General features: G+C 46.1%; 1 protein-coding gene and 1 non-coding gene across 3 annotated transcripts in view; one reads left to right on the top strand and one right to left on the bottom strand.

Moving 5' to 3' along the window:
* The first annotated feature begins 6,015 nt into the window (after positions 1 to 6,015).
* Positions 6,016 to 23,751, top strand: part of SH3TC2 (SH3 domain and tetratricopeptide repeats 2) — a 43,963-nt gene continuing 26,227 nt past the window's right edge. For both annotated transcript variants that reach the window (XM_037044965.1, XM_037044966.1), the window contains exons 1-5: positions 6,016 to 6,219; positions 14,924 to 15,022; positions 18,441 to 18,568; positions 21,621 to 21,726; positions 23,313 to 23,456. In XM_037044965.1, the coding sequence (XP_036900860.1) occupies positions 6,168 to 6,219; positions 14,924 to 15,022; positions 18,441 to 18,568; positions 21,621 to 21,726; positions 23,313 to 23,456 (529 nt within the window). In that variant the 5' untranslated portion in view covers positions 6,016 to 6,167. The remainder of the gene's footprint in view (positions 6,220 to 14,923; positions 15,023 to 18,440; positions 18,569 to 21,620; positions 21,727 to 23,312; positions 23,457 to 23,751) is intronic.
* LOC118986236 (U6 spliceosomal RNA) lies at positions 19,806 to 19,911 on the bottom strand. The gene has a single exon (XR_005066335.1). It is a non-coding gene; the product is annotated as a U6 spliceosomal RNA (small nuclear RNA).

The raw sequence follows: 23,751 nt of genomic DNA on the forward strand, positions 1-23,751 counted from the left end.
CACTTAGAAAAGAAGAGAGACACAACATTTCTTTTTGCTTTAAACCAGTTTATTTGATCACACGACCTAATACTATAACAATGAAAATGGTTGAGCACCAGATTCTGTCTTTCTTGCTTAAGTAAACAGCTTGCAGATCCCATCTTCCAAAGGGTTACCCAGCTGAGAGTGAGGACAGAAATGCAGTGTGGGTGGTTTAGGTTGTGTGCCTTTGCCCGAGGTCACCTAAAGGGGTCTGTCTGGTTGTCTCTGAGGACACGTGGGTCTGGTTGTACTGCAGTGCACTTCCTTGTGGGCTTCCGCTTGGAACTGAGGCTGGGTCTCTGTAACAGTGACAGGCACATCTGTGTGCCCTTCCTCCTTGGAATCCTTCAAGCTCTAGAAGATTAGTGATTGAACGCGAGCGCACGCGCGCACACACACACACACACACACACACTTAAAAGATTCGTATAAGAGGAAAACAAACGCCTATAAACACTTTTAAATTGAAGCCTATATAATTTTATTCACCAATGTCACCCCAATAAACTCTAGAACTTTAAAGTATTTATAATACGTTAAATATTTAAAAATCTTCACAACCATTTTGTGAAGTAGAACTTTTTGTTATCTTCATTGAATAATAATAATGATAATAATAATAATTATTATTACTAATACTACTACTTACAAAGGGGGAAATTTGTGTAACAGTGCACAACTGAAAATGGCAGAAGCAGGATTTGAACTCTGGTCTGCTGATCACAAATCTATGCCCAGACTGACCACTGAGAGGTAGAAGCCAACCTCTCAGAGTGGTGGCAAGATTTCTGTTACCCTATTGGCCAATAACTAGCTTTGCTTATTCTTTTGCCTGGAGAAAAAGGAAGACAAACCCAGGACTGGGAGGTGCTAGGGTGGGAAAGGGTGTGTCCTTCGGTGTAATCCATCAGACATTCTAGCTGGAAAACTTGCCAAAACACAGAAGTACATAACATAACAGGACATCATGTCCCTTCCCCTTCCCCACCCCACTACCCTCCCTCACCTACAGGAGCTCGGGGTGTTGCCTGCTCTGCTCTCTGCTGATCCCTGGGCCCCGCCCAGTGCTGGCAGCCTGGAGAGGGCACTCGATGTGTGTGTGTGTGTGTGTGTGTGTGTGTGTGTGTGTAGGTCGGGGAGAATCGGGTTGCCACCATCAGGTTGATGGGATCCTTTTCCTCCACTGTCAAACTCACAGATGTGGTCCGGTTCTGTACAAAAATGCAACCATGCTGTATGGACTGTATGCAAGCTGCTTTAGGTTTTGCTTCATGACACATTTCAGACCCTCCCTGGACTCTCTACCTAGACCTGTTTCCTTCGTTTTCACTGCTGACTAAATATGCCATTGTGGCTCGACCCCTCCCACACTGCTGGGTGGTTCAGTTTCTGCCCTTTCTCACTGTTTGCAGCCCTGCTGCCTGCCCAGGCCTCCTGTTGCCCAGGAGAGAGGAAAGGCTGCTGAGGTGGGCTCCTCCTGCCTGTCCCTCTCACGGGGTCAGATGCCTGAAAACCTGAATCTCCCAGAAAGATAGGCTGGGCCGAGAGAAATTCCTTTCCCTGGGAGTGGTGGGCAGAGTCAGCCCTGGGCTTGCATCCTGCACTTGGGGTGCATGCACACCCTGCCCCCCACCCCCACCTCTCCCCAGGGACCTGACCTTTAGAACTCAAGCTGCTTCACGTTAGCATGGTTTGTGGAAGCACGCAGACCCGAGAGTCCTGGGGTCTGAGTTCTAATGCAGGCTTTTCCACAGAATCGCCTGAAAGTGTAGAACAAATGTTTTTATCTTCATGACCCTGTTTCTCTATCTTTAAAATGGGTTGGGGCAAGAGCAAGTCATAGAGGAGCAAACAGATCACTGTTTAAGGACACGTTCCCTCCTAACCTCTCAGGTGGAGGCTTTGGTTGCCTGCTCTTGACCCCGGGTTTGCTGTGGGACCAAGAGTGGGAAACTGATGTGTTGGAAAGAATAGTCAGCTCTTCCGGGTGAGGTCAGAGCCAGCGGTGTGGTGACCTTTTCCTGGTTCAGCAGGTCAGCAGCCCCACCCCCTTTCTGGAGCTGCTGGGCCAGTTCCTCTGCTGACCCTTGGTGAGGGCGTGGGTCCCTCCCTTGCCCAGGAAAGTCTGAGGAATGCCTGGCCCGTGGCCTGGTCACCCGCACCTTCTGCTGGCTGGTGGGGCCTCTGCCCCAGACACTGGCTGGATGTTCCTGACAGGGCATCAAGGACCATGGCCCTGGAATCACGCTGCCCTGCCTTGAACGCTGACTTCACCGTGTCAGCTGAGGGAGCTGGGCTGGGTCACCAGACTGAGTTTCCTTATCTTTTAAGTAAGTGGAAGAAGGTTAGATGTGGACTTTTCACATGAGCATATAATAAAAACTCAGTAAGTATTTATTATTATGGTTTTATTATTAATGTTTGATGAAAACTGGACAAATAATGAGTGAACCAGAAGTTAAGAGGCTCACATTTTTGCCCTTGGTTCCACCTAACGTCTTTCTCCATCTCATTCGGATGGAGTGACTGTTCCCTAGACTTGTCTCGGACGCCATCGTAGCATCTTTGATAATGGCTTTTTCTCAATCTGGGATGCCCTTCCCACTGCCTGCCAAAGTGCCATGTTTCAAGGCCCTAGTCACATGCCACCTCCTCCATGAAGATTTCTTTGCTTTTTCCTTTGGGATGCACTAACTTCCTCCTCATATTGCCAGTATTATCTCTGTATAATGATGCTTTCCAAGTTTATGTTTCCAGTAGGGGATGAACAGGTGACATGTTTCCTTATGTCTCATGGGGTCTGCATTTGTCTCCTAGAGATGCCCTTACTGGGTGGCTTAAGACAGCAGAACTTTATTATGTCATAATTCTGGAGGCTGGAACTCAAATATGAAGGTGTGTGTGCGTGGCCACACTCCCTATGACACCTAGGCAGGAGCCTTCCTTGCGTCTCCCCAGCCTCTGAGGGTTCGTAGGCAGTCTGGCTCACAGCCACCTCATTCCGGTCTCCTCTCCCTTCACTGTCAAATGAGCTTCTTCTGTGTGTCTGTATCTCTTCATAAGGTGTTTTTTTAAAAAAAAAATAAGGACATGTCATATTGGTTTAGGGGCCTGCCTGACTCCAGTATGAACTTATTTTAATGTAATTACATACAACTCTATTTTTAAATAGAGTCACATTCAGGGGCACTGGGTATTAAGTCTTCAATATATTATCTTGCGGGGGCACAATTCCACCCATAACATGGTGTTTTAGTTTTTCTTTTGAATTATAGTGCCCAAGAACGTATTTTATTTTTTCAAGAAGATTGTAAATTTTTCCAAGGAAAACAATCCAATTTTATACCTGAAGTGGGAAGCAGGCTGCTCTTGGGCCGAATCTGGCCGGCAGGCACATTTGTCTGCCCTGGAGTGTTGGCTCACCACAGTGCTTGGGAAGACATTCAGAGTTAGTTTGAAAATATGAATGTCTGGGTAATGATTTTGTCATTTTCCGTGACAAATCAGACTCTCTAGTCACATGCCAGGGTCCAGGGAATATTCCAGCATATTCCTCATTGCCTGAAGCCTAGCAGGGGCTTCTCTTTAGAATGGGCGGTGCCCTTGCACCACAGACATACGAGTATATTCTGTTGGTTCTGCTTCTCTGGAGAACCCGGACCAAGATACTCTTCATTGGAAAATACGTTCGATACCTAAGCTGCCATGACCACTCCCACTGACATCACCCCTGTTAGAGCGATCATCTCCTCTCTCCTGGACGTTACAGTTGCTGCACACCTGGAATCCCAGTTGTAGCCTATGGTCCAGGGAGCAGCCAGGGTGACCCTTTGAGACTCCAGGCCAGTCACGTGACCCCTCCATTTCATGTTCCCCATTGGCTCCCATCTGACTCAGAGTAAAAGCTGAAGTCCTATACAACCTGACCTCCTGCTGCTTTCTCTGACCTCATCTCTGTACTGTGTCCTGCCTCCTAGGTTCCAATCATACATGCTTTTCCTTTAACATGCCATGCATGTTCCAGCCTCAGGCTGTGCATGTGTGGCCTTCTTGGTAACCTTCATACCTTTGCCCCCTGATCGAGTGCCTCTGTCTGCCTCAGGGCCTTTGGACATGCTGCTGTCTCTGTATGAAAAGCTCTTTGATCTGCTCAACTCATCTGAGCTACCCAGAGCAGAACAGCACTAATTTCTTGTATCTCAGGAGAAGCAATGACTTTATCCAGAATGGACCATCCATTTCAGATTTGACAAAATATCTGTCTTAGTCCATTGCTCCAGGGTGTCATTTATGACAGATGACCTTCCATTGGTTGGTCTCTGTCATTTACAATTTCTGATCTCCATTACTGCGCCTGTATAACAATAGTGTGCAGGCAAGTAAAGGGGAAATGGCAAGTCTGAGATTTGCTGTCCTCTGCAAGTTAGACCATGGTTTCTCTTCTGTCTGATTGTCACGTACCTCCCTGAGTTTTAGGTGGTTGCTTTCTGAAGAAACCCTTGCCCTTTTATCTTGGGCCCAAGAAAACATCCTAATTCATACTTAGCCTATACTTTGGTGAGGAGAAAGGCATGGGACACCTTATGGGAAGTGGACACTTCAAACATCCTGCCTGGTGGCAGTGTGATAGGAGACCCTGTGCCTCCTGCACCCCCCGCCCCCGCCCCAGCCTAGTCCTCCCTCCGTGTGTTCGTGGCAAGAACCTGTAAGCAGAAAAGAACCTGTAACCTGCCACCGCTAGCGGGTCCTGAATCTGACAGTCCTACATGGTAGGGCCTGAGACGAGTTACACAGCCCTGCTCGTCAGCTTCCTCCCTTACAAGCAGGGACAACGATGCCAACCCCATGGGATTTAAGTGAGGTGTGTGCACTGAGTGCCTGCTCTGTAGGAGCTGGGAGTCAGGCTGAGTCAGTCTGCACCTGGAGCCAGACTTCAGACATGAGGTTGAGATGCTGTCCCCTGGGTTTGTGCTGGTGTATGAGGTGGACACTCTGGACCACTCCAGTGAGATTGACCCCCACGTCATCCTTCACATTGTCACCCCAGTCCTACTTCCAGAATTTGACTTCACCTGGCCACCTCCCTCCTTCAAGTGCTTGTGAGAGGGACCTCAAGTCCATCCCGCCAGTGGTCAGGACCCTGCTTTCTCTTGGTCTGCGTCTCCTCACTCTTTAGACCACTCACCACTGACCTTTGCTCTTGGCATTAAACAAACACTAAGGGATGAGTGATCCTTGCGTGTGGTTGTTAGATCACCCGTGCCCCTGTCCAACCTGGCTGGCGGTCAGCCCTATTTTCTCCGTTTCCTTTGGGCGATGTCAGGGGAGGTTTGCTGAGACTCAGCCACACTGAGTCAGTTGCATTGCCCTGCTCTGTTGACTTTCCAAAATGGAGAAGAGGTTGGTCTGTGTGACCAGTATTTTGTGCATACTTGTAGCCTTCACATACCTGGTCCTCCACCTTCTCACCTGTGAGATGCTAGCCTACATCAGGCGACTTCCCAGATTCCCTCTGACCAAGGCCTTGGGCGCCAGGGCTGGGGTGTGGCACCTTTCCCAGCAGGCTGTTGGCTCATTGATGCCGCTGGGGTGGAGGTGAAATGCCTTGCCCAAAGCTCCCACTTCAGTTTCACGAGGATAGCCAAGACCGGTGTTTGCAGAGAGCCTGGGTGGGGAATCCCTTTCCTGAGGCAGACAATTCAGTGCAGGCCAAGTCGGTCCAGGAGGGAGCAAGACCAGCAGCCTGGTTCCTGGGGTGCTCTCTGCCCTTCTCCTCCACCCTTGCCTCCCCCGCAGGAACCGAACTGTGTATCTCAGTCTTAGAATGCCAGGAATGTGCCACAGCCTGCTAGGCATGAAGCAATCTGTAGAGAGTCAGGGAGGAGCTCTGCTCCCAGGCAGAGGCCTGGCAGTGCGAGGGCGAGGGCGATGGGGCCTGAGGGACAGGCAGCCCCTCCCATCCTCCCTGGGCCTCCTGCTGCAGCCAGGATATCAAAGGCTGCATTGTGCACTGAGCCGGGGCCTTGGTCCCTCGTGTGCTGGGGTGGAGGCGGGAGGAGGAACACCGTGGGGAGGCTGTCCCCTCCCTGTGCTCTTCTGGCTGGTGTTCCCAGGGTCCTCGGCCCCAGGAGGATGGTGAACACATGGGTGGCTGCTTCTGCATCCCCAGGGAGCCGACTCTGTCCTGGGGCCCAGGTGAGTTTCCTGGGGGGGCCCGGCCTGTGTCTTGGCTGAGGTGGGTGGTCCAGTGAAGGCTTGGGGGTCTGCTGGGTTGGGGAAGCTGCTCTTCTAAAGAACGGGGAGATGGCTGTGCCTTCTGGCTCCCCACTCCCTCCCTCTGTCAGTACTTGCCATTCTGGCTTTGTGAAGAGAGTGCGAAGACTGGGAAGCCTCTACCTTTCCTGAAGAGAGAGGCTGTGAGCTGGCTCTGTGAGGAGCCAGTGCTGTTTTTGGCTGCCACTCTCAGGGTGTGACTAAGCCCTTCCTTCCTTTCTTCCCAAGATTCTCTAGGTCAGGAAAAGAGCTCAGGCTGTGAGTTCCTCTGGGGCCCATGGGTGGTCAGAAAATTGGCCTCCGTCCCTCAAACCCTACGTTCGTCAGGGTTGCTGTTACTGAAGAAAAACAGGCAGTTTCCTGCCTCCTGCCTATTACCGTGTGATGTATTGTTTCGGTATGTCAGGTTGAGACCACAGAGAGTTGTTGCTCTAAGACACTGTCAAGCCACTGAGACCCGACATTGGGTGACCAACCATCCTGGTTTGCCTGGGACGGGGGGTTTCCCTGGATGCAATCAAGGCTAAAATTGGGACAGTCCCAGGACACCAGGATGGTGGGTCACCCTAATGCAAGCTCCTTGCTTCTCTTCAGACCAGGACCAGGGTGAGGCCCTGTGGTCTCACAAATGTCGTTTATCAGGGTGAGTGGCGGCTTTGGGGGTGGGGGTGGTTGAATTGAGACCAGTGAGGAGCTAGAAGAGCATCATACCAAGGAGCCATTCCCAACCCAAGTTAGCACCGTGTCTGCCTGGAGCACTGCCGTGGTTCCTCAGAGGAGGAGCCCAGGAGAGCCCCTAGGCCAGGCTTTCCAGTCTCTGACAGAGGATTTCCCCTGGGAGTCTTGCCAGCTGGGCTCAGCAATGTCAAGGTGAATGGGAAGTAGCCATGTTCTGCTTCCTTTTCTTGAAGTTCTAGCCTAGGCCCTTGGCACCTCTAGCGGGGTGAAGCTCCCAGATTAAGGCCACCCCAGGCTGAGAAAGTATAAGCAAACCTGCAGATGAGGCTACCAAGGCAGGCATCATCACCGTTCATCACCTGGCCTTTACGGCCAGAATGCCTGGGTGTGATCTTGGTTCTTTGACTTGCATTGGGCAATTTGAAGTCAGACCTAACAAACCTCTCTGTGGTTCAGTGTTCTCATCTGTAGATCTTATGATATCATTGTGTCTTCCTCCTAGGGTTGTGGTGGGGATTAAGACTACACGTGCAACACTTAAAACAACCTGGTACACAGTTAATTAAGCACAATAAACATTAGCCACATTAATTACATTTCTATGGCCTTAGCACATCATGCTCTCTCCCCAGGCTTCCGTTTGCTCATCTATAAAATGAGGGGCGCACAAACTTGGCCTGTGCAAGTTTCTCGGGACCCCTCCTCCTGACCTTTAGCTTCAGATCTTGTCTTTCAACCAGAATTTCATGGAAGGGCATTATGTAGCTCAGACGAACAAACAAATATCGAATAAACATCCTCCAAGTTCTTCAATACTATCATTCAGTTATTTTATTGGTTTTCCTGACTTTGTTATTAATAATTGGTGGGCATCCTAGATTCACTTTTTCACCGAGAGTCAGCTTGCTATTTATTTCTGTTGAGGCTTTTCAATGACATCATTTCATATTGTCCCCCATCCTTGCCAGGGCCTCTTCCTAGGGCGGTTGATGGAAGTGTTGTAGGTCTGAGGCCAGTTGACATAAACATCACCTTCTAGGTGCTTTTATTTGTCCTAGAAAAATGGAACGAAATAGGAGACCATCTTGGAACGACTTCATAATCATGTGATGTTGGGCAAGTCTCTTATATTTTTTGAACCTGTTGAATGAGCATAAATGCAACAGGAGGCTGTGGCTAGAAGTAAAAGATAAAGATTTATTTGAGGGCCTTAGGGTTTCCAAACTAAAAACACAACTATGTGATACCCAGAGTGGTTGGAAGAAGAAAGAAAAGCTGAGGCTTCTTACAGTGAGGGTTATGTTCTGGAGAAGAATCAGGCCTGTGTTCTCAGCCTCTAGGTTGGTCTGCGATGGAAATCCTCTAGGTGCCCAGTGGCCTGGGTGACGGATGTCAGGTGGTCTGGCTGTGTGAACGTTCTCTCCTTAGTCCTTTAGGGGTGACTGGGGGGCTATCTAGAGGCTTGATGGATACCATGTATCGACACAAGACTGTAAAGATCAAAGGTTTAGGTTCCTGGGCTCATGAAAAGAAGAACAGGATTGCTTCCCCATACCTCAACCTACTTGATTTTAGTAGTTTAGCATCTTGACTCTTCATTGTATTTCTTCACTCTATTCTTCAGACCTCCGTTTTCCTGTCTATAAACTGCATCAAATGGTAGTATCTATTACTTGGAGCATTTGTGTGTCTTAAGTGGGATAATTCATCTCATGGATGGAGCACAGGGTCTGGCTTCAGACAGCCCCTCAGTGACTGTGGGCTGTGTTATCTGTAGCGAGTAAGGAGCGCCCGGCATTGCTTCTTCCTCGTGCATGGATGCTCCGGAGCAGGCTCTGTGCTGTGTTTCTTTGGCTGCCTCTGCCATTGTGTCTGCTTGAGTGGGAGTAAACGCCGAGGACCAGCAGTGCCCAGGGGAAAGGGAGCAGCAAAGGGGAAGGTTCTTGACAGAACTGAGCCCTGGACAGCCGCCCAACTGGTTTGCTGCTGTGTGACATGATGACTAGTGTTGGTCCTGATGGCCACAGGCATGCCACCTTCTCATGCCTGGATGCTGCCTGCAACATATGTTTCTTGTGATGTCCCTCATTTGCTCATATAAACCTCCTGATTGCACATGGTGAGAGGGTGAGTTTCTGGTCAATTGCCATCAATTCTGACTTCTGGGACCCTTCAGTGTTCTTGCCATTGTTTAGTAAACTACAGTTGCTCACTTAGGATTACAAAGCAAGCCATGTCCAAGTTTGTGGGTCCAAAACCTCCTAGCACTTTCCCCTTATCTTCAACACATTCTTGAAGGAGTTTGGCAGATATATATACCTTTAAACAGTGGATGTGAGAGAGATACATTTGCCTATATTGATTGTTAGTTTTTCTATCTTCCTTTTCAACGTTTGTGGTCAGTAGTGATCATCAGTATGATAATAGGAGACCAAAGGTGAATGCCGACAGAAGTAAATGATGCTTCACATTTGGACTTTAAAAAACTTGTGAGGCACTTTGAACATCCTGATGATAGAGAATATTAGAACAATAAGCCCACCATCTAGCTTTAGTAAGTTTTTACTTTATGCCATATTAGCTTCAGACCTTTTTAATCTTTCTCATACTTATTGAAAAAAAGAAACATTGCAGATACAATTAGGGTCCCCTTGTAGTTTTCCCAATCACATTCCCCTTTTTGCTCCCCAAAGCTAATCACTTTTATGAATTCAGCGGTTTTTTTGCTTTTTTACATTTTTGCATATTCATTGCAAAAAGCAATTTTGAAGATTTAAAAACTTGAGCAAAATTCTATCAGTATGCAACTCACTCCCCCTACTCACCATTATTATCTAAGCTACACCTATGTGGCCATAGCTCTAATCTGACCTTTGTGCCTATAAGGACTGGGGCTTACATCATAAAATTGCTGATTGTATGCTTGTCAGGTCAGAGGAGGAAGAAAAATATGTGAGTAGAGAAAAAAGTCATACAGGGAAATGTTTACTATTTAGTTTTTTCCTTAAAGTTGAGGGTGGGGGAGGAGAGACAGAGGAGGAATGGGAGTGGGTTCTCATTTGCAGCGAGTTTCTGTGAGTTACATGTTTCCCGGATCAGAGACTTTGGAGATCAGATTTTTGAGCTCAGGGTAATGTGGTAGAAACAGCAAGGTCTACCTACACCTGCACTCTGTGGCTGACTTTCTGTGTGACCTTGGATAAGTCACTATCACTCTCTGGGGCTCAGGCTCAGAAGCAGTAAAATCAGAGGTGAAACTGAGTGATCTCTTCTAACATTCATTTTCTGTAATTATTACCCAATTAAAATGGAGCAAAATGTTTGTATAGACACTTTCATTCAGAAAGTACGGAAATGGCAAACAAGCACATGAAAAAATGTGCAGCACCAGTAGTTATTAGGGAAATACACATTAAAACAGTGAAATAAAACTGCACCTATAGAGTAGCTAAAATGAAAAAGACCAGTGCTCGTCAGTATTGGTGAGGATGTGGAGCAACTGGAACTCTCATACGTAGCTAATGGGAGTGCAAAATGGTACAGCCACTTTGGAAAGAAGTTTGACAGCTTTTAAATAAATCTCAGGGTTTTCTGAATTAAGTCAGTAACCTTTTCTAACCAAAAATAATAACAAAGCAACTAGCTTCTAGAGAGTAATTTATTGACCCATACATGAAAAGTCCAGAGGTTATTTGCTTCAGGTGTAGCTTGATCAAGAAATCCATGATGTTATGAGGAAGTTATCTTTCCGGGGCTCTGTTTGTACTGGGTTGGCCTCAAGCTCAGGCAGGCGTCTCTCTGCAGCTGGGCCCCACAGCTCCAGGCTGTCATGTTCACAGCTTCAAGTCCAGGGGAAGAAATCCGCTCTTCTCTAAGAGTGCTGATGAGCATCCTATGACTACTTTTCATTGGTTTAATTTGGTTATAAGGCTGTGGCACAGCATAATGTGATTCACTTTTGCTTCAGTCATGTGACCACTTTTGCTGCCAGGGATGAATGGAGTCAGCCCCATCTGAACCACATAGCCTGGTTCACATAGGTCACATGGCTAAAGAAGATGCCGGGTTCCCATCCTGGACCAACTGGTTACAGACCCTTTGTTCCTAGACACTTCTTCACCTGCCTCTAGTGTGCCCATTGCAGAATGCTTGGAAAGTAGACAAAAGTATGGGAAAGTCATTCAAAATGACTCAGCAATTGCCACCATGGACCTTTTGGGTTATTTCCTTTTAGTCATTAAAAAAAATCATATATGTTTCCTAAAGTACTTTATTTCTACATGATAGTTTTTTTGTTGCCTTCAATAGTGCCTGGTTCTTTCTCAAAGCCCAGCTCAAGTCTTGAAATTCTTTCGTGTCTAACTATAATTCTGTGTGAAAAAGCTTGGTAAACTGTAAATCCTGTGCAACTATTAAGTGCACTTCCTGTCATAAAGGTCAATGTCATGTTCCAGACCCCTTACTGTTTCTCAAGGAGCTGGCTCCTGGCTCGTGCGTCCCAAGGCATCTGCTGCATTGGCTCTGTCTGTGCGTTCTCGGGGACCAGAGAAACGCCCCAAGTGCTCATTAAAAATGCACTTCTCCAGCCTCCAAGATATTCTGAGGTAGAGAAAGGTGGTGGGAATACTTTTACACTCATCCTGTCATTAAAATTTACCATTCATGAAGATCTGTGCATGAAACTAGATGTACGCAGTGTGTTGTGTTTTCACAAGAGGAGCATGTCCATCTGCACTGCTCTCTGGGGCGGTAACTCATTTATTCTCATTGCTGCATTGTATTTATTGTACGCAGACCTTTCACTTACCCATTGTAGTGTAGATGGACATTTGCATCATCACCAGTTTTTGTCTGTTATTGACACTGCTGCTCTGAATATTTCAGTAGATGCATTTTGGTGAACATATGTACGTGCTATTTTGGATGTATACCTAGGAGTGGAATTGCTGAATATTATGCATATGTATATATGGATATGTTCAGCTTGAACTGATACTGTCAACAATTTTCCAAAGTGAAAATTTTCAAAACTTATTCTCACACTTGCCATATATGGAGTTCGAGTGTCTGTGTATCCTTGCAAACACTTGGCTTTATCTGCCTTTTTCATTTAAGCTACGTAGTGGTGTTTCATTGTGACTGTAACTTTTACTTCCCTGATGAGCTTGAAAGAGTTTTTACGTATTCATTGGCCATGTAGATATTGTCTTTGATAAAATGCCTATTCAAGCCTGTTGCCCAATATTCTAGAAGGTTCCATACTCATTAAAGATCTGTTAATATTCTTTGTGTATTCTAGATTCGAGCTCTTTGATGAATGTACATATTGTCTATATTTACTTCTACTCTGTCACTTAACTTTCACTGTCTTAATTGTCTTTTGATTAACACAGTTTCTAATTTTAATGGATTGTAATTTATCCATTATTTATTTTATGAGTAGTGCTCTTTCCATCCTATTTAGGAAATCACTGGCTACTTCAAGTCATGCAGATATTCTGTATTTTTCTACAAGTTTTTTTGTACAGATATCTTTTAGAAAACCAGCATATTGTGTGAAAACTCTGTGATTTTCTGCTCTGCACCTCACACATCTTTATGAGCCGTGCACTCCTCCCTCTCCACCCCCTACAACCAGGGCCATCCTCCTGGACTTCCTTCTTCAGGGGGGACTCACCTCGTGGGTCCTCATCGTCCTCAGGCTGCCTGCTCATGCAGCCCTACAGCAGGCACGCACTCTCCGACCTAGCCAAGGCAGAGTGTGAATGAGTGGCCTGTCTGTGTGGGGACCGTGGTGGCCGGAGGGCAAGTGCTCAGCAGAGGAGTCCCGACCACCCAGCCTCAGCTGACGGCTGCCACATAGAGTGAGGGCTTCAGGCTGCAGATCTTCAGTCTCAAAGCGAAGCCAAGCATCCAAGTTACGCAAAACATCCTGATTTCTAAATGATGTCAGCCATTCATCCACACTTTAAAAGTTCACTGTGTGGGGAAAAGAAAAGAAAAAGAAAAAATGTTTGTGGGTTTTTTCTGCCTGTGGCTTCTGGCTTACCAGTTTCCAAACTTTGTCCTGGAGCAGGGAACCGGGCTGCCACTCCAAGTGCGGTCCTGGGACCACATTAGAAATGCAGCACCTCAGGCTTTCAGTTATGGAGGCAGAATCTGCATTTGATCAATATCCCCAGGTGATTCCCAGCACATTAAAGTTTGAGAACGGCCAGTGTAAGCACGTGGTTCTTCACACTAAGTCAAATTAGAAGCATTTGCGGAAATTTAAAAAATACCTGTGGCTGAGCTGCACAACAAACCTCATAAATCAGCATTCATAGAAATGAGGCTAGGCACTGGTATTTTCAAAAAGCATGTTGGCTGTTTCAAATAGGCAGCCAGTGTTGAGAAGCTCTCTTTTAGATCAGTTCCTCACTTAGGGATGGTAAAAGTGAAATCTCAAAATATGGACACATGAAATGTCTTGGCCAATGTCATTTAACTAGGTCAGGGAGAATCTGATTGTGCTGAACCTCCGATCTCATGATTCCCGAGGCAGTCAGTGTCTTTTTGCTACAGTTACTTTTGGTTGCTGAGGGCAGAGCTATGAAATGATCCCGTTCAACCAGAGATTATTACTGCCAGCTTTCCAGCTAAGCTGCTTAGCGTTCAGCACCAAACCCTACTGAGACTTGCGGAATGAAGAGCTGTGGGCTGGTGGGCCCTCTCTGCCTATTCAAGCCCAAATCCATCTCATTCTCCCTGTTCACCACACACAAAAAAAGTGCTGTCTCACCACGAAGAAGTGGAAGGTCCTCCACCTGGATCGCAAAGTCCTGCTTGTGTGGCAGAGAAGGCGGCATTGCCTCTGAGCCGCAAGGTGTGGATTTGGGCCCCGTACTCACCAGCAGTGACTGGATGGAGCATGGTCCTTCTGACACACATCAGGCTTGGGCTGCATCAATGGCAGCAAAGGTCTAGGAAGTGAACCTGGTGGGCCTGCTTGGCTTCGACCCACCACCATCTCACAAGTGAAGAAACGGGGAGGAACAAGTGAGGGGCTTGAACAGTGGTTGTCAGAGTGGCTGAGCCTCTTTCCAGGACCAGGGAACATTATACTCAGACCCCATGCTACATATAGTCCTTGAGCAGTGTCATGGTCAAAAGGACAGAGTGACAAAAAGTAATGTGTTAAGGACTTGAGTTCTCTTGTGTTTTGGGGACACTGTGAAGGAGGCCCACGTTCTGTAGCCATGCTTGTGGAACCTCCTTTAAGTTTTAAAAACACCTACTGCCTCATGCTGTGCCTCATGCTTTTTAGCTGCACTCTCTTCTCTTCTCAGCGCTCCGCCATCAAAACAGCCTCCTCCCTGACCCTAGATTTTGCCACAATCTTCTTTTTTTTCTACTTCTCATACCAATTCTACAGCTGCAAAGACAGGGGTGTTTTGGAGAGCTGGAGACAAGAGAGGCATCCCATACAGGATACTATTTAGTGGGCAGAAGGAAAGACAGTCTGGGGACAATCATACCTTCCAGGGCCGTTACAGCCTTGCCCCAGCCATCTGCCTGATGACACCTTCTCTCTTGTTCTGCTCCAGCACCTCTGTTCCCCACCCACTGACCCCGAGCCATGCTGCAGTCCCGTCTGTGCTGACCTTGTTGGCTCCACATGCATCAGGCCCCTTCAGCATCCTATGCCGGGGCACTCAGCTTGCCCCGGGGGTGGAAATTTGTTTTTATTTTAATAAAACAGGGATACCCCGACTGTTGCATGATCAAGACAGCATGTATGACAGTTTTTTTTGGATAACAGGTAATTACTAAATGATTATAACATGATGGGGATAGAGTTCTTCCATGCTGCCAGCCCTGGAGAAGAATTGTCACTGGACAAAAACTCGCAGTCTGTTTGTAACTTGCTTACATTCTCACAAATGGCCTTTCATTTGATCTCCTCCAGGTAAAGAAACTCCTTCCCAGGATCTAGCCTCATCGAGCGAGTTTAGATCTGCACCCAAAGACAAGGAAAAATGTTTCCCGCTACAGAACATGACTCCAGGTATCCAAACACCAAAGACAGGCCCTGTTTTTGAAAAAATGGTTTGCTTGTAGAATGCTGCAGTAAGCTCCTTGTTTGTTCCATCAGCAGGTTCCCTCCCTCTGATCCCTTTCAGGACCATTGACAAATGCATCTTTGTAGGCATGACCTTGACAATGCCATTCACTTGCTCGCAAATCTTCCAATACTCTCCATTGTCTACGAGCTTAAGTTAAACCTTTTCAGGTTTAACGCCCAAAGCTCTTCACAATCTGGCACATATCAGGAGCTCTACACATATTTGCTGTATTAACAAAAGCACATCACTGGTTAGAGTTTAAGGTGCTGCAGATCAGGAGTGATATTTTTGAATAATTATGTACTCTACATGGTATCCCGAAGAATTACTTGCACATAGCTGGTGCTCCAAAAAGTCTGATAAATAAATAAAGGTCTAGTTGAATAAATAGGTAGAAGTCACATTTGTACTCTATACAGTACCTAACAGTACCCTGTACAAAGTAGGCTCTCAATAAATATTTGTTCAAATAATAAATGAGTGAATAAAGTGTTGAACATGTGAGGTGGGGTTGGCTGAGCAGAAGGGCATCTGTGTGAATCTTTCAAAAGCAGGAAAAGATTTTGAAATTCTGAGAAAATTCTTATTCTCCATACAGGCCTCTCACAAGTTTCCCCTTAAGAGCCCTCAGTGAAGCTCGCGAGGGGCGGGTTGCCCTCAGAGAGAGCTGCACCAGAGTGAGCCTTGTACCGAAACTCTGAGGATAAGCCTGCAGAAGACTCAGTTTCTGTCGTATAGAAACTGGGACCACTGTTGAGGGCAAACCTTGTGCCCAGCAAGTGCTAAGTGACTCATATGTTCTTTCCATCTGCACGCGCTCATCTGTGGGAGATGGCACCACACTCCCCGTTTTGAAGGTGGCAGAGAGAGCCTCAGAGAGGGGGGTGACTTCCCCGCAGCCACAGTTAGTCTGTGATGAGAAAGGGATTCAAACCCCAGTGCTTGTTCATAACCGCGATGCTCCCGGCTCCTCCAAACATACACTTCTCTCCAGCAGATGAAATACAGATTTGTGAAAAAGGTTTACATTATGCATGCTTCAAAGAACATAAATCACATAAATTGATATTGTGTAAGTGTTATACTAGGTTCTTTCTTTTTCTAATTTCAAATTCTGCCAAACTGCTTGGCTGACAATAAGCAAAACCTTGCCCTTCATTTCTTTTTATTGTGTCAATCTGCTTCTCTGCCTGTCAGCTTGGGCCATCCCGTCAAAAGCTGAATCACCATCTGTTCTTTTGAGAGCACAGTGGAGTCAGCATTTTCCCTTATCTGTGCACGAAGACCAGTGAGCAAGGGGACAGGGGGAATATGTAGGTGAAACTTAATCCGCTGAAGCTGAGCTTGTTCGTCTTTCAGTGTTTTCTGCCACGAGGCTGTTTTAAGGAAGGTCATGGAGAGAGAAGGGGAGACTTGGCTCCCGCTGCCAACCTCTCCTTTATAAGAAAGATTTGAAGACAGAATCAGTCAGGTATATTATCATGAATAAAAACTGGTTTTCAGAAGGACTAAAAAAATAACAAAATGCCAAACTTGACTGGCCCCTCTGCGTGGTGTTGCAGAGGGCACTGTGGGTCCCACAGTGGGCCCAGAGGCTCTGCTCTGGAGTGTCAGCTCTCACTGGTTTAGGTCTCAAAAGCAGTTTGCTTATTTAAATCCATGTCTTTTGAGTTCCGTATCCAGGGATTCATGTGTATGTGTGGCAAGGAGATTTACATCGAAGGGGCTGTCATTCATCAGGGGCTATTGGAGAGAGATTCTAGGGGCAGTTTGGATCAGGTTTTGCAAGGACAGAAGAGACAAGTTTGGTGAAATCACCAAGTGAAGGTTAACCATGGGTGTGGCAAGATATGGGCAGGGAGAGCAGCAATTGCTGGGGTGAGGGGGGATTTGTGGGGGGCAACAGTGCATGCTTTATGTTGTTTAATGAACACAAAAATCTTTACATGCATAATCTCATTTAGTAAGCCTCTGAAAACCCCTGTGGGATAGGAACTCTCAAAGCCATTTGCTAATGAGAAAAGTCAAGCATAGAGAGGTAATTAACTGCTCAGGGGGTACAGCTGGCGAGAACAGAGCTAAGCCTTTAGCCCGGGTCTGTGTGACGCCTGCCCTGGACTTCCCCTCCTCCTTGAGACTGGTGTGCAGAGAGCCTACCAGGTGGAGAGTTGGAGCTGGACTACTGAGGATGGAGGGCTTGGAGGAGATTAGAACACAGGTCAGAGAGGAATGGAAGGGAGCAAACATCCAGCCGAAGTCCACACCAACGTCAGGTCAGTGGGCATGCCATACTGGAGCTGGTCTACAGCCACAGCATTTTCAGGCCTTCCGGGTTAAAGACAGGCCTTTCAAAAGTAGGGTCCAGGGCTGCCCTGTGGACCCAGGCCAGTGTGATAGGGGCCGTCTCTCAGGAATTCGCAAAGCCCCTGGCAAGTTGAGGTTAGAAGAGAGACTTCTGTGATTATCCAGTCCAACATCTTGGTTCATTGTGTTTGGTAATTCTATTTAACGTCTGAAGAAGACCAAGGGCAAAGTGCAATTGTGAGATACACTTCCTAAGTGCAATCAGTGTTTCCTGACAGTGCAATCCAAAGGCCTACCCCACCCTCCAGTGGCTCCATCACTGTCTCTTTACTCTGTTGCATTTTTCAACAGCACCTTCTTCCTCCAAAATTACTGTGTTCGGAACTGGTTATTTGCCAAGAATACAGACTACATGAGAATAGGGACCATGTCTGTTTCGTTTTCTGCTGCATCATAGCACTTAAAACAGCTCCTGTTCATTATATTGAATGAGTGAATGTGCATTTTGAAGAAATTAAAGATAGATGTTAATACATTGACCAATTACCCTGACAAATATTAATAAATGCATTATCAGAAAGAAGCAAGTTAGAGACAAACTGTATGTGTGTATGTATAATGCATAAGGTATAGAATATCTGTTATATATTACAATTTGATATGTAAATACATTTTCATGAATATGTAAACAGTTTGAAACTTACAAATTACCTACAAGAGGAAATACATGTCCTGGCTGGCTGTACAGCTAATGCTAAATGTGTTTAGTGGATGTTTAGTGACATTGTTAGCGCTATCATCTAGTGCCAGGCAGCGTGGGAATCAACCTTGCTCACAGCAGAAATAGCCAACCCAAGTATGCTGAGTCTTGGACTTCCAGAGCATATTTGGACTTGAGCATTTTTTCTGGGGGGAGACAGTTTAGAGGATTGTTAAATCATCCACAATCTCTGAGAAATGAGCACACCTGCTCAGGGTTTAGGTATGAGAAACACTGGTGCTTTTCTTTCTTCCCCTGCACTGCATTAACCTCACCCTTCCCCTGTCCCCTTGCAGACCTGATGCTCTCCTTCAGTGTGAAGAGCCGCTCCAGGAGGTGTGTAAATGGCCCCTTGCAGGAAGCGGCCAGGAGGCGGCTCTGGGCACTGGAGAATGAGGACCAGGAGGTGCGTGCACTGTTTAAGGTGAGCTCCGGTGGAGTGGTTTGGACTCCCAGCCTGTGTTTCTGTCTGCTGTAGGCTCCCCGGCGCCTCAGACAGTGCCAGGAACAAAGGAGGCCCTGGGAAAACATCTGACTGAGCAAATGAATGAAGGAAATGCACACATTCTCTGATCTGCCGGAGGCAGGAACTCAGAAGCAGGGGAGCCCCTGGAGTCTCAGAGTCAGGGAAACTTTTTCTCAAATCTGCCACCCTTAGTGGCGTGTCCTTCTGAAAGTTGACCTCTGTAGGATGGGAGTTATTATAATACTTATCTCATTATGTATATGCACTTAAATTTGGTGAATTTGAATTTTATTGTTTTTTATTGTGATAAATGTGTGTAAAACAGAAGTTTTCAAGTTTAACCACTTGAAGCGTACAATTCAGTGGCATCAAGTGCATTCACAGTGTTGTGTGACCATCACCCCTCTCCATTTTCAGAACTTTTTCACCATCTGGCACCAAATCTCTGTACCCACTAGACCATAACGCCCATCCATCCCCTTCCCTCAGCCACTGGTAACCACTAGCATACATTTTTTTAAATGTACCAAGCTTGCTGATCAAAAATTAATTACTATAAATATTAGAATGAGAGAATGAAACAGCAATTAGGTAAATAAGCCAGTTTCTGGTCTTTCATAGTGGGAAGATATTATCTTCAATTGGTAAACCAAAGAGGAAGAGTAGGATTGAACTGTTCACTGTTTAGGAGGTATTTCCCAGGAGAATGGAAGTGAAAGTTGGTTGAAGGTTGTTGCAGTAGAGGTGGGGGAAGGAGACTATCACTTTATATAACAAACTATTATGTTCTGGTTATTTTTACCATCTCCACACTCATTTGATACAAATTAAAAAGAGAGTGGGGAGGACTGGGGGTGTGGGCTGGGATGGGAGTAAAAGACAGAAAACTGTACTTGAACAACAACGCAAATAAAAAAAATAAAAATAAATTAAAAAATAAAAATAAAAAGAGAAACGAGCTCTGTTAGCCTGTCATGTAACTAAAACGACCTCTGCTTTGTGGGAAGGCATGTGTGGGGTGGTGTTGGCAGAGAGCTTGGCACCTGCTGGGGTGGTGGTGTATGGCCCACACATAGTAGGTCAGTTACAAGCAATGGAGTGTTTTTGGTTTTGTTTTGGAATTTCTAGAATTCAGGCACTTGGAGGCATTAGTTGCTAACTGGCATCATAGTGTCTTTTTTGTTTCTTTTCCTTTTAAAATATGGTACGCTCACCGGTTTGCGTGTCACCCGTGCTCAGGGGTCATGCTAACCTTCTCTGTATTGTCCCAGTGTCACTATCAGTGCTGCTGAAGGGGGCACAGAGTTGTCTTTCATTTGAGTCCCTTTTATCCTGGGCAAGGGCTGCATTCAGTTGAGGAGCTGGTCTGCTGGGCCAAGCCCCGGAGTCTGCTGGATCCAGCCAGGGCGCCACAGAGTCCTCTCGGGTGACCTTGGGCAGGTCGTTTAACCTGTCTCTGCTTGGGTCTCCTTGACTGCAAGATAGACACAATCCCATTTTCTATGAACTCTGAAACGCCATTTGATTATACAATGCACCATTAGCTTGTTTACCTCCAAGAAAGAAAATAAATGCTGCCAATTAACTGTGATGTCTTACTTCCTTATCTTTTGTTTCAGAAATTGTTAAAATGGTGAAAGTGCATTTTAGAATGGATTAAGTACTGTGATTGTGCTCTTTCCACAGGGTAATTATGAGAGTTAAATGAGGTGTTGCTCGTAAAACTCTTGGTGAAGGGCTCAATAAGTAAATTCTCTGTAAATCAATTTCTGCCTGGAAGGGCTTCCCTGAGTACTGGGACCTTCATCCTTCAGGAGCTGGGGCCTCCTGGGGCCTGGTGTGGCAACACCAGGACTCTCACTTTGCTGACCTGGGGGCTGGCTCCTCCTGCGGATCCTTGTGTCTTCTTTCCCCAGGTTTCTCCCAGATCAGGGCTGCAGGGGTTGATCTTTGATGGTGGGACCTGGCCTGGGGTGACAGGGACTTTCTGATTGTCCCTCATGACAGTCAACTCCAGGGGCTTGGGCAAGCAAGAGAGAAGGATTCTAGGGGAAAACCAGGTTTGGGCAGTGACTCAGGTCTGTTTTTTAAGGCATTGAAAAAGGGGGTGGGGGCTTGCAGGCCTCCTCTGGCTCTGCTTGTGGGCCTGTACATGGCACCGCCTTCAGAGGGCACTGGGGCTCCTGCATCACAGGACTGAAGCGTGCTATCCTTCCATTCCCAATGACACTTCTCGAAATCACAGTCCAGGATGTGTACAAAGGTTTGGGTGGAGGATGCTTATCACAGTGCTGTTTACGATGTTGAAAAAATTAAAACAACTCAAATGTCTAGCCCTAAGGAAATGTTAAGCATTAATTGTGTTAATGCAACAATGGCACATGTACCCATTCAAAATAATGTGGATTAGTCAATGACGTGGAAAATGGTTCACAAAATATTGTTTAGCAACAAAAGATGACAAAACAATTTGAGTGATGTGATGCTATTTATATTAATATAGTTACATAGATACTCATGGGTAGGAAAAAGGACTCAGTGAACCAATTTTATTTTTGTGTGCTTTTTCTGTTCGCCAGCTTTATAAAAATAATCATTATACATAGATTCACAATCAAAGTGACTTCCATGATTTATCTTCCACTCTCCCCCACAGAACTTATTTACACAGCAGGTACCATTCACTGCTTATCTATACCTGTTTTTTTTCTTTTGGTTACTACCATTGTTCCTTTTAGCAGAGTATATTTAGAGGCTATATCAGTACACAGAGAGTTTTTCCATTCTTTTTTATGGCTGCATGATATCATAATATTCCATTGTCTGGATGAACCGTAATTCATTTGAACTAGTCTCCTATGATGGGCATTTAGATTGTTTTTTTTGTGTGTGTCTTCGATGTGAAACTCAATGCCACAATCAAGAAATTCATACCGAGTGTTTGGTACCGATATGAGCTGGTTCACAGGGCACTGTCATGCCAGACTGACTCACTGTTCTCTTCGCTCAGGACCTCTCAGCCAGGCTGGTAGGCATCCAGTCCCAGAAGTCCCAGTTCCTCATCACCTTCAAGACCATGGAGGAAATCTGGAAGTTTTCCACCTACCTGAACTTAGGTACGACACAGACCAGGCAGGTGGACACATCAGCCAACTTGGAGGGTTTGGCATTAAGGAACTGGTCTGGCTCAGACGATTAAGAGGTAGAGCCCCAACATGGGCAGCTAACCACAAAGTGCCTGAAACTAACTCTAAAGCAGATATTGACTATGACTCTAAAATGCCATGTGTAACACTTCTTTGTATTCAGGGAGAGACTTCTTTATTAGAGAATCAATCAGCTGGCAAAGAGTTATTGGTCAAGACTAAAATTCAAAGTACCAAGTTAGATGTGAACTTGATGGTTTGAAAAAAAGAACCAGTCTTGAATAAGATCAAAGTAGCTACTTAAAATAGTGAAGTTCTATATTTCCATTTTCCTGAGAGAGAGAGAGCCAAAGCATGAGAGGGAGGAGTTATCTGCTAAAGGGACCTTGGTTGCAGGGTTTTCTGGAAGGTAAAGGAGGATTTGGGCGTACGGCATTGCATTGCTGAGGTGGAAGGTGGTTCCCCTACCTTCCCCGTGGAGGGTAACTTGTGACAGGGAAGTTACAAAGCAAGAGGAGGCCACTTAGTTGACACACATTGTACACATCCCAGAAGATGCTGGTCTCTGTGCGGACTGACACAGGAAGCAGCCTTGTGTAGGGACTCACATTCTCTATAGTCATGGTGATTTCCTTCTCTCTACACCACACATGTCCTTCTGCGACCATTAGAGACCCTCACTTTTCCAAGTGTGCTCCGTGTACCGGCAGTACCAGCATCACGTGGCAAGTGTTAGAAAGGTGGACTCCAGGCCCCACCCCAGACCTACTGACCCAGCAGCACCTGTATTTCACTAAGGTCCCCAGGTGACTTGTGCGAACACTAGAGAACGAGGCGCACCATTAAAGAAGATAGGCGAGGCCTGAGTCGGTATAACACAGAGTCAGAGTGTAAAGAGACGTACGTGCTTTGCCACTTTTGAAAAGAGGAAGTCTCAAGAGGAGCAAAATTTTAATATAAATTTTAATGCAAATTTTAATACAAATACAAACATTCCATTTACTGGCATGTTTAAAGTACTGTCCATAATTGTTAGAATTCTGCAATTTGTATAGTTCCTAGTCTGATTTTAACAAAGGAGAGCTTGCTGGTTATGGGTGAGGTGGAAGGTCAGAGCGGGGACATAGAAGTTAATCCCAGCTCCTCTGTGAGCCATGGAGAACCCCCACCCCTGCCGCTGCATCACCATGGGTACAGGAATTTGAGTCTCATGTCACATTAGTGGGGAGGCAGGAATGAACCAACATTGTCATCATGAAGATTCCTCCACAGATATGTTTGGAAAAGGTAGTGCAGTTTGCTTATTTCATTCTGCACCCATGGAGACCCATAAATATGTTGGACAAGGCAGAAAGCATTTAAAATGACTTGCATTTCCCCACAGATACTGACAAAAATCAATTCATTCTAGAAATTTCTAAGCTACCCCTCTCATGCTCTTCTAATTCCAGTTAAATGGGAACAAATTGGGGATCGAAGTTGGGGAGGGGACTTTAGGCAGGAACTTGCTCACCCTCCTCTGGCTGCTCAGGAACCTTGTCAACTTGACTTCTCAGGCTACGTGTCTGCTTGTCTGGAGCATCTTCTCTTTGACCACAAGTACTGGCTCAACTGCAGGTTGGTGGAGGATACAGAGATCCAAGTGTCAGTAGATGATAAACACCTGGAAACAATATACCTGGCACTCCTGACACAGGAAGGTGAGCATGGAGTAGGGGTGGGGATGAAGGTCTTATCTGGATACTTATCAGAGTCCCTGAAATAACCAGGCTACAAAAGAGGCAAAAATCATTCAAATGTGATAATATTCTCAAATGAACCCACCTGTTATATTATTCCAAATATCTCTCTCAGTTTCACGTTGACATCACAGGAACAGCTCTGCTGGCCAGTCTCACTGATTGTCTGAGGTTTGAATCAGTTGGGGAGTTTTCAGAAGGTGCTTTTGCCAGGGCTCACCCAGGCAGGTTAGATCTCCAGCAGTGGGGGACCAGG

Source organism: Sturnira hondurensis, unplaced genomic scaffold, assembly GCF_014824575.4.
Source record: "Sturnira hondurensis isolate 20B ecotype Veracruz unplaced genomic scaffold, ASM1482457v3 Scaffold0004152, whole genome shotgun sequence".
Lineage (NCBI taxonomy): Eukaryota > Metazoa > Chordata > Mammalia > Chiroptera > Phyllostomidae > Sturnira > Sturnira hondurensis.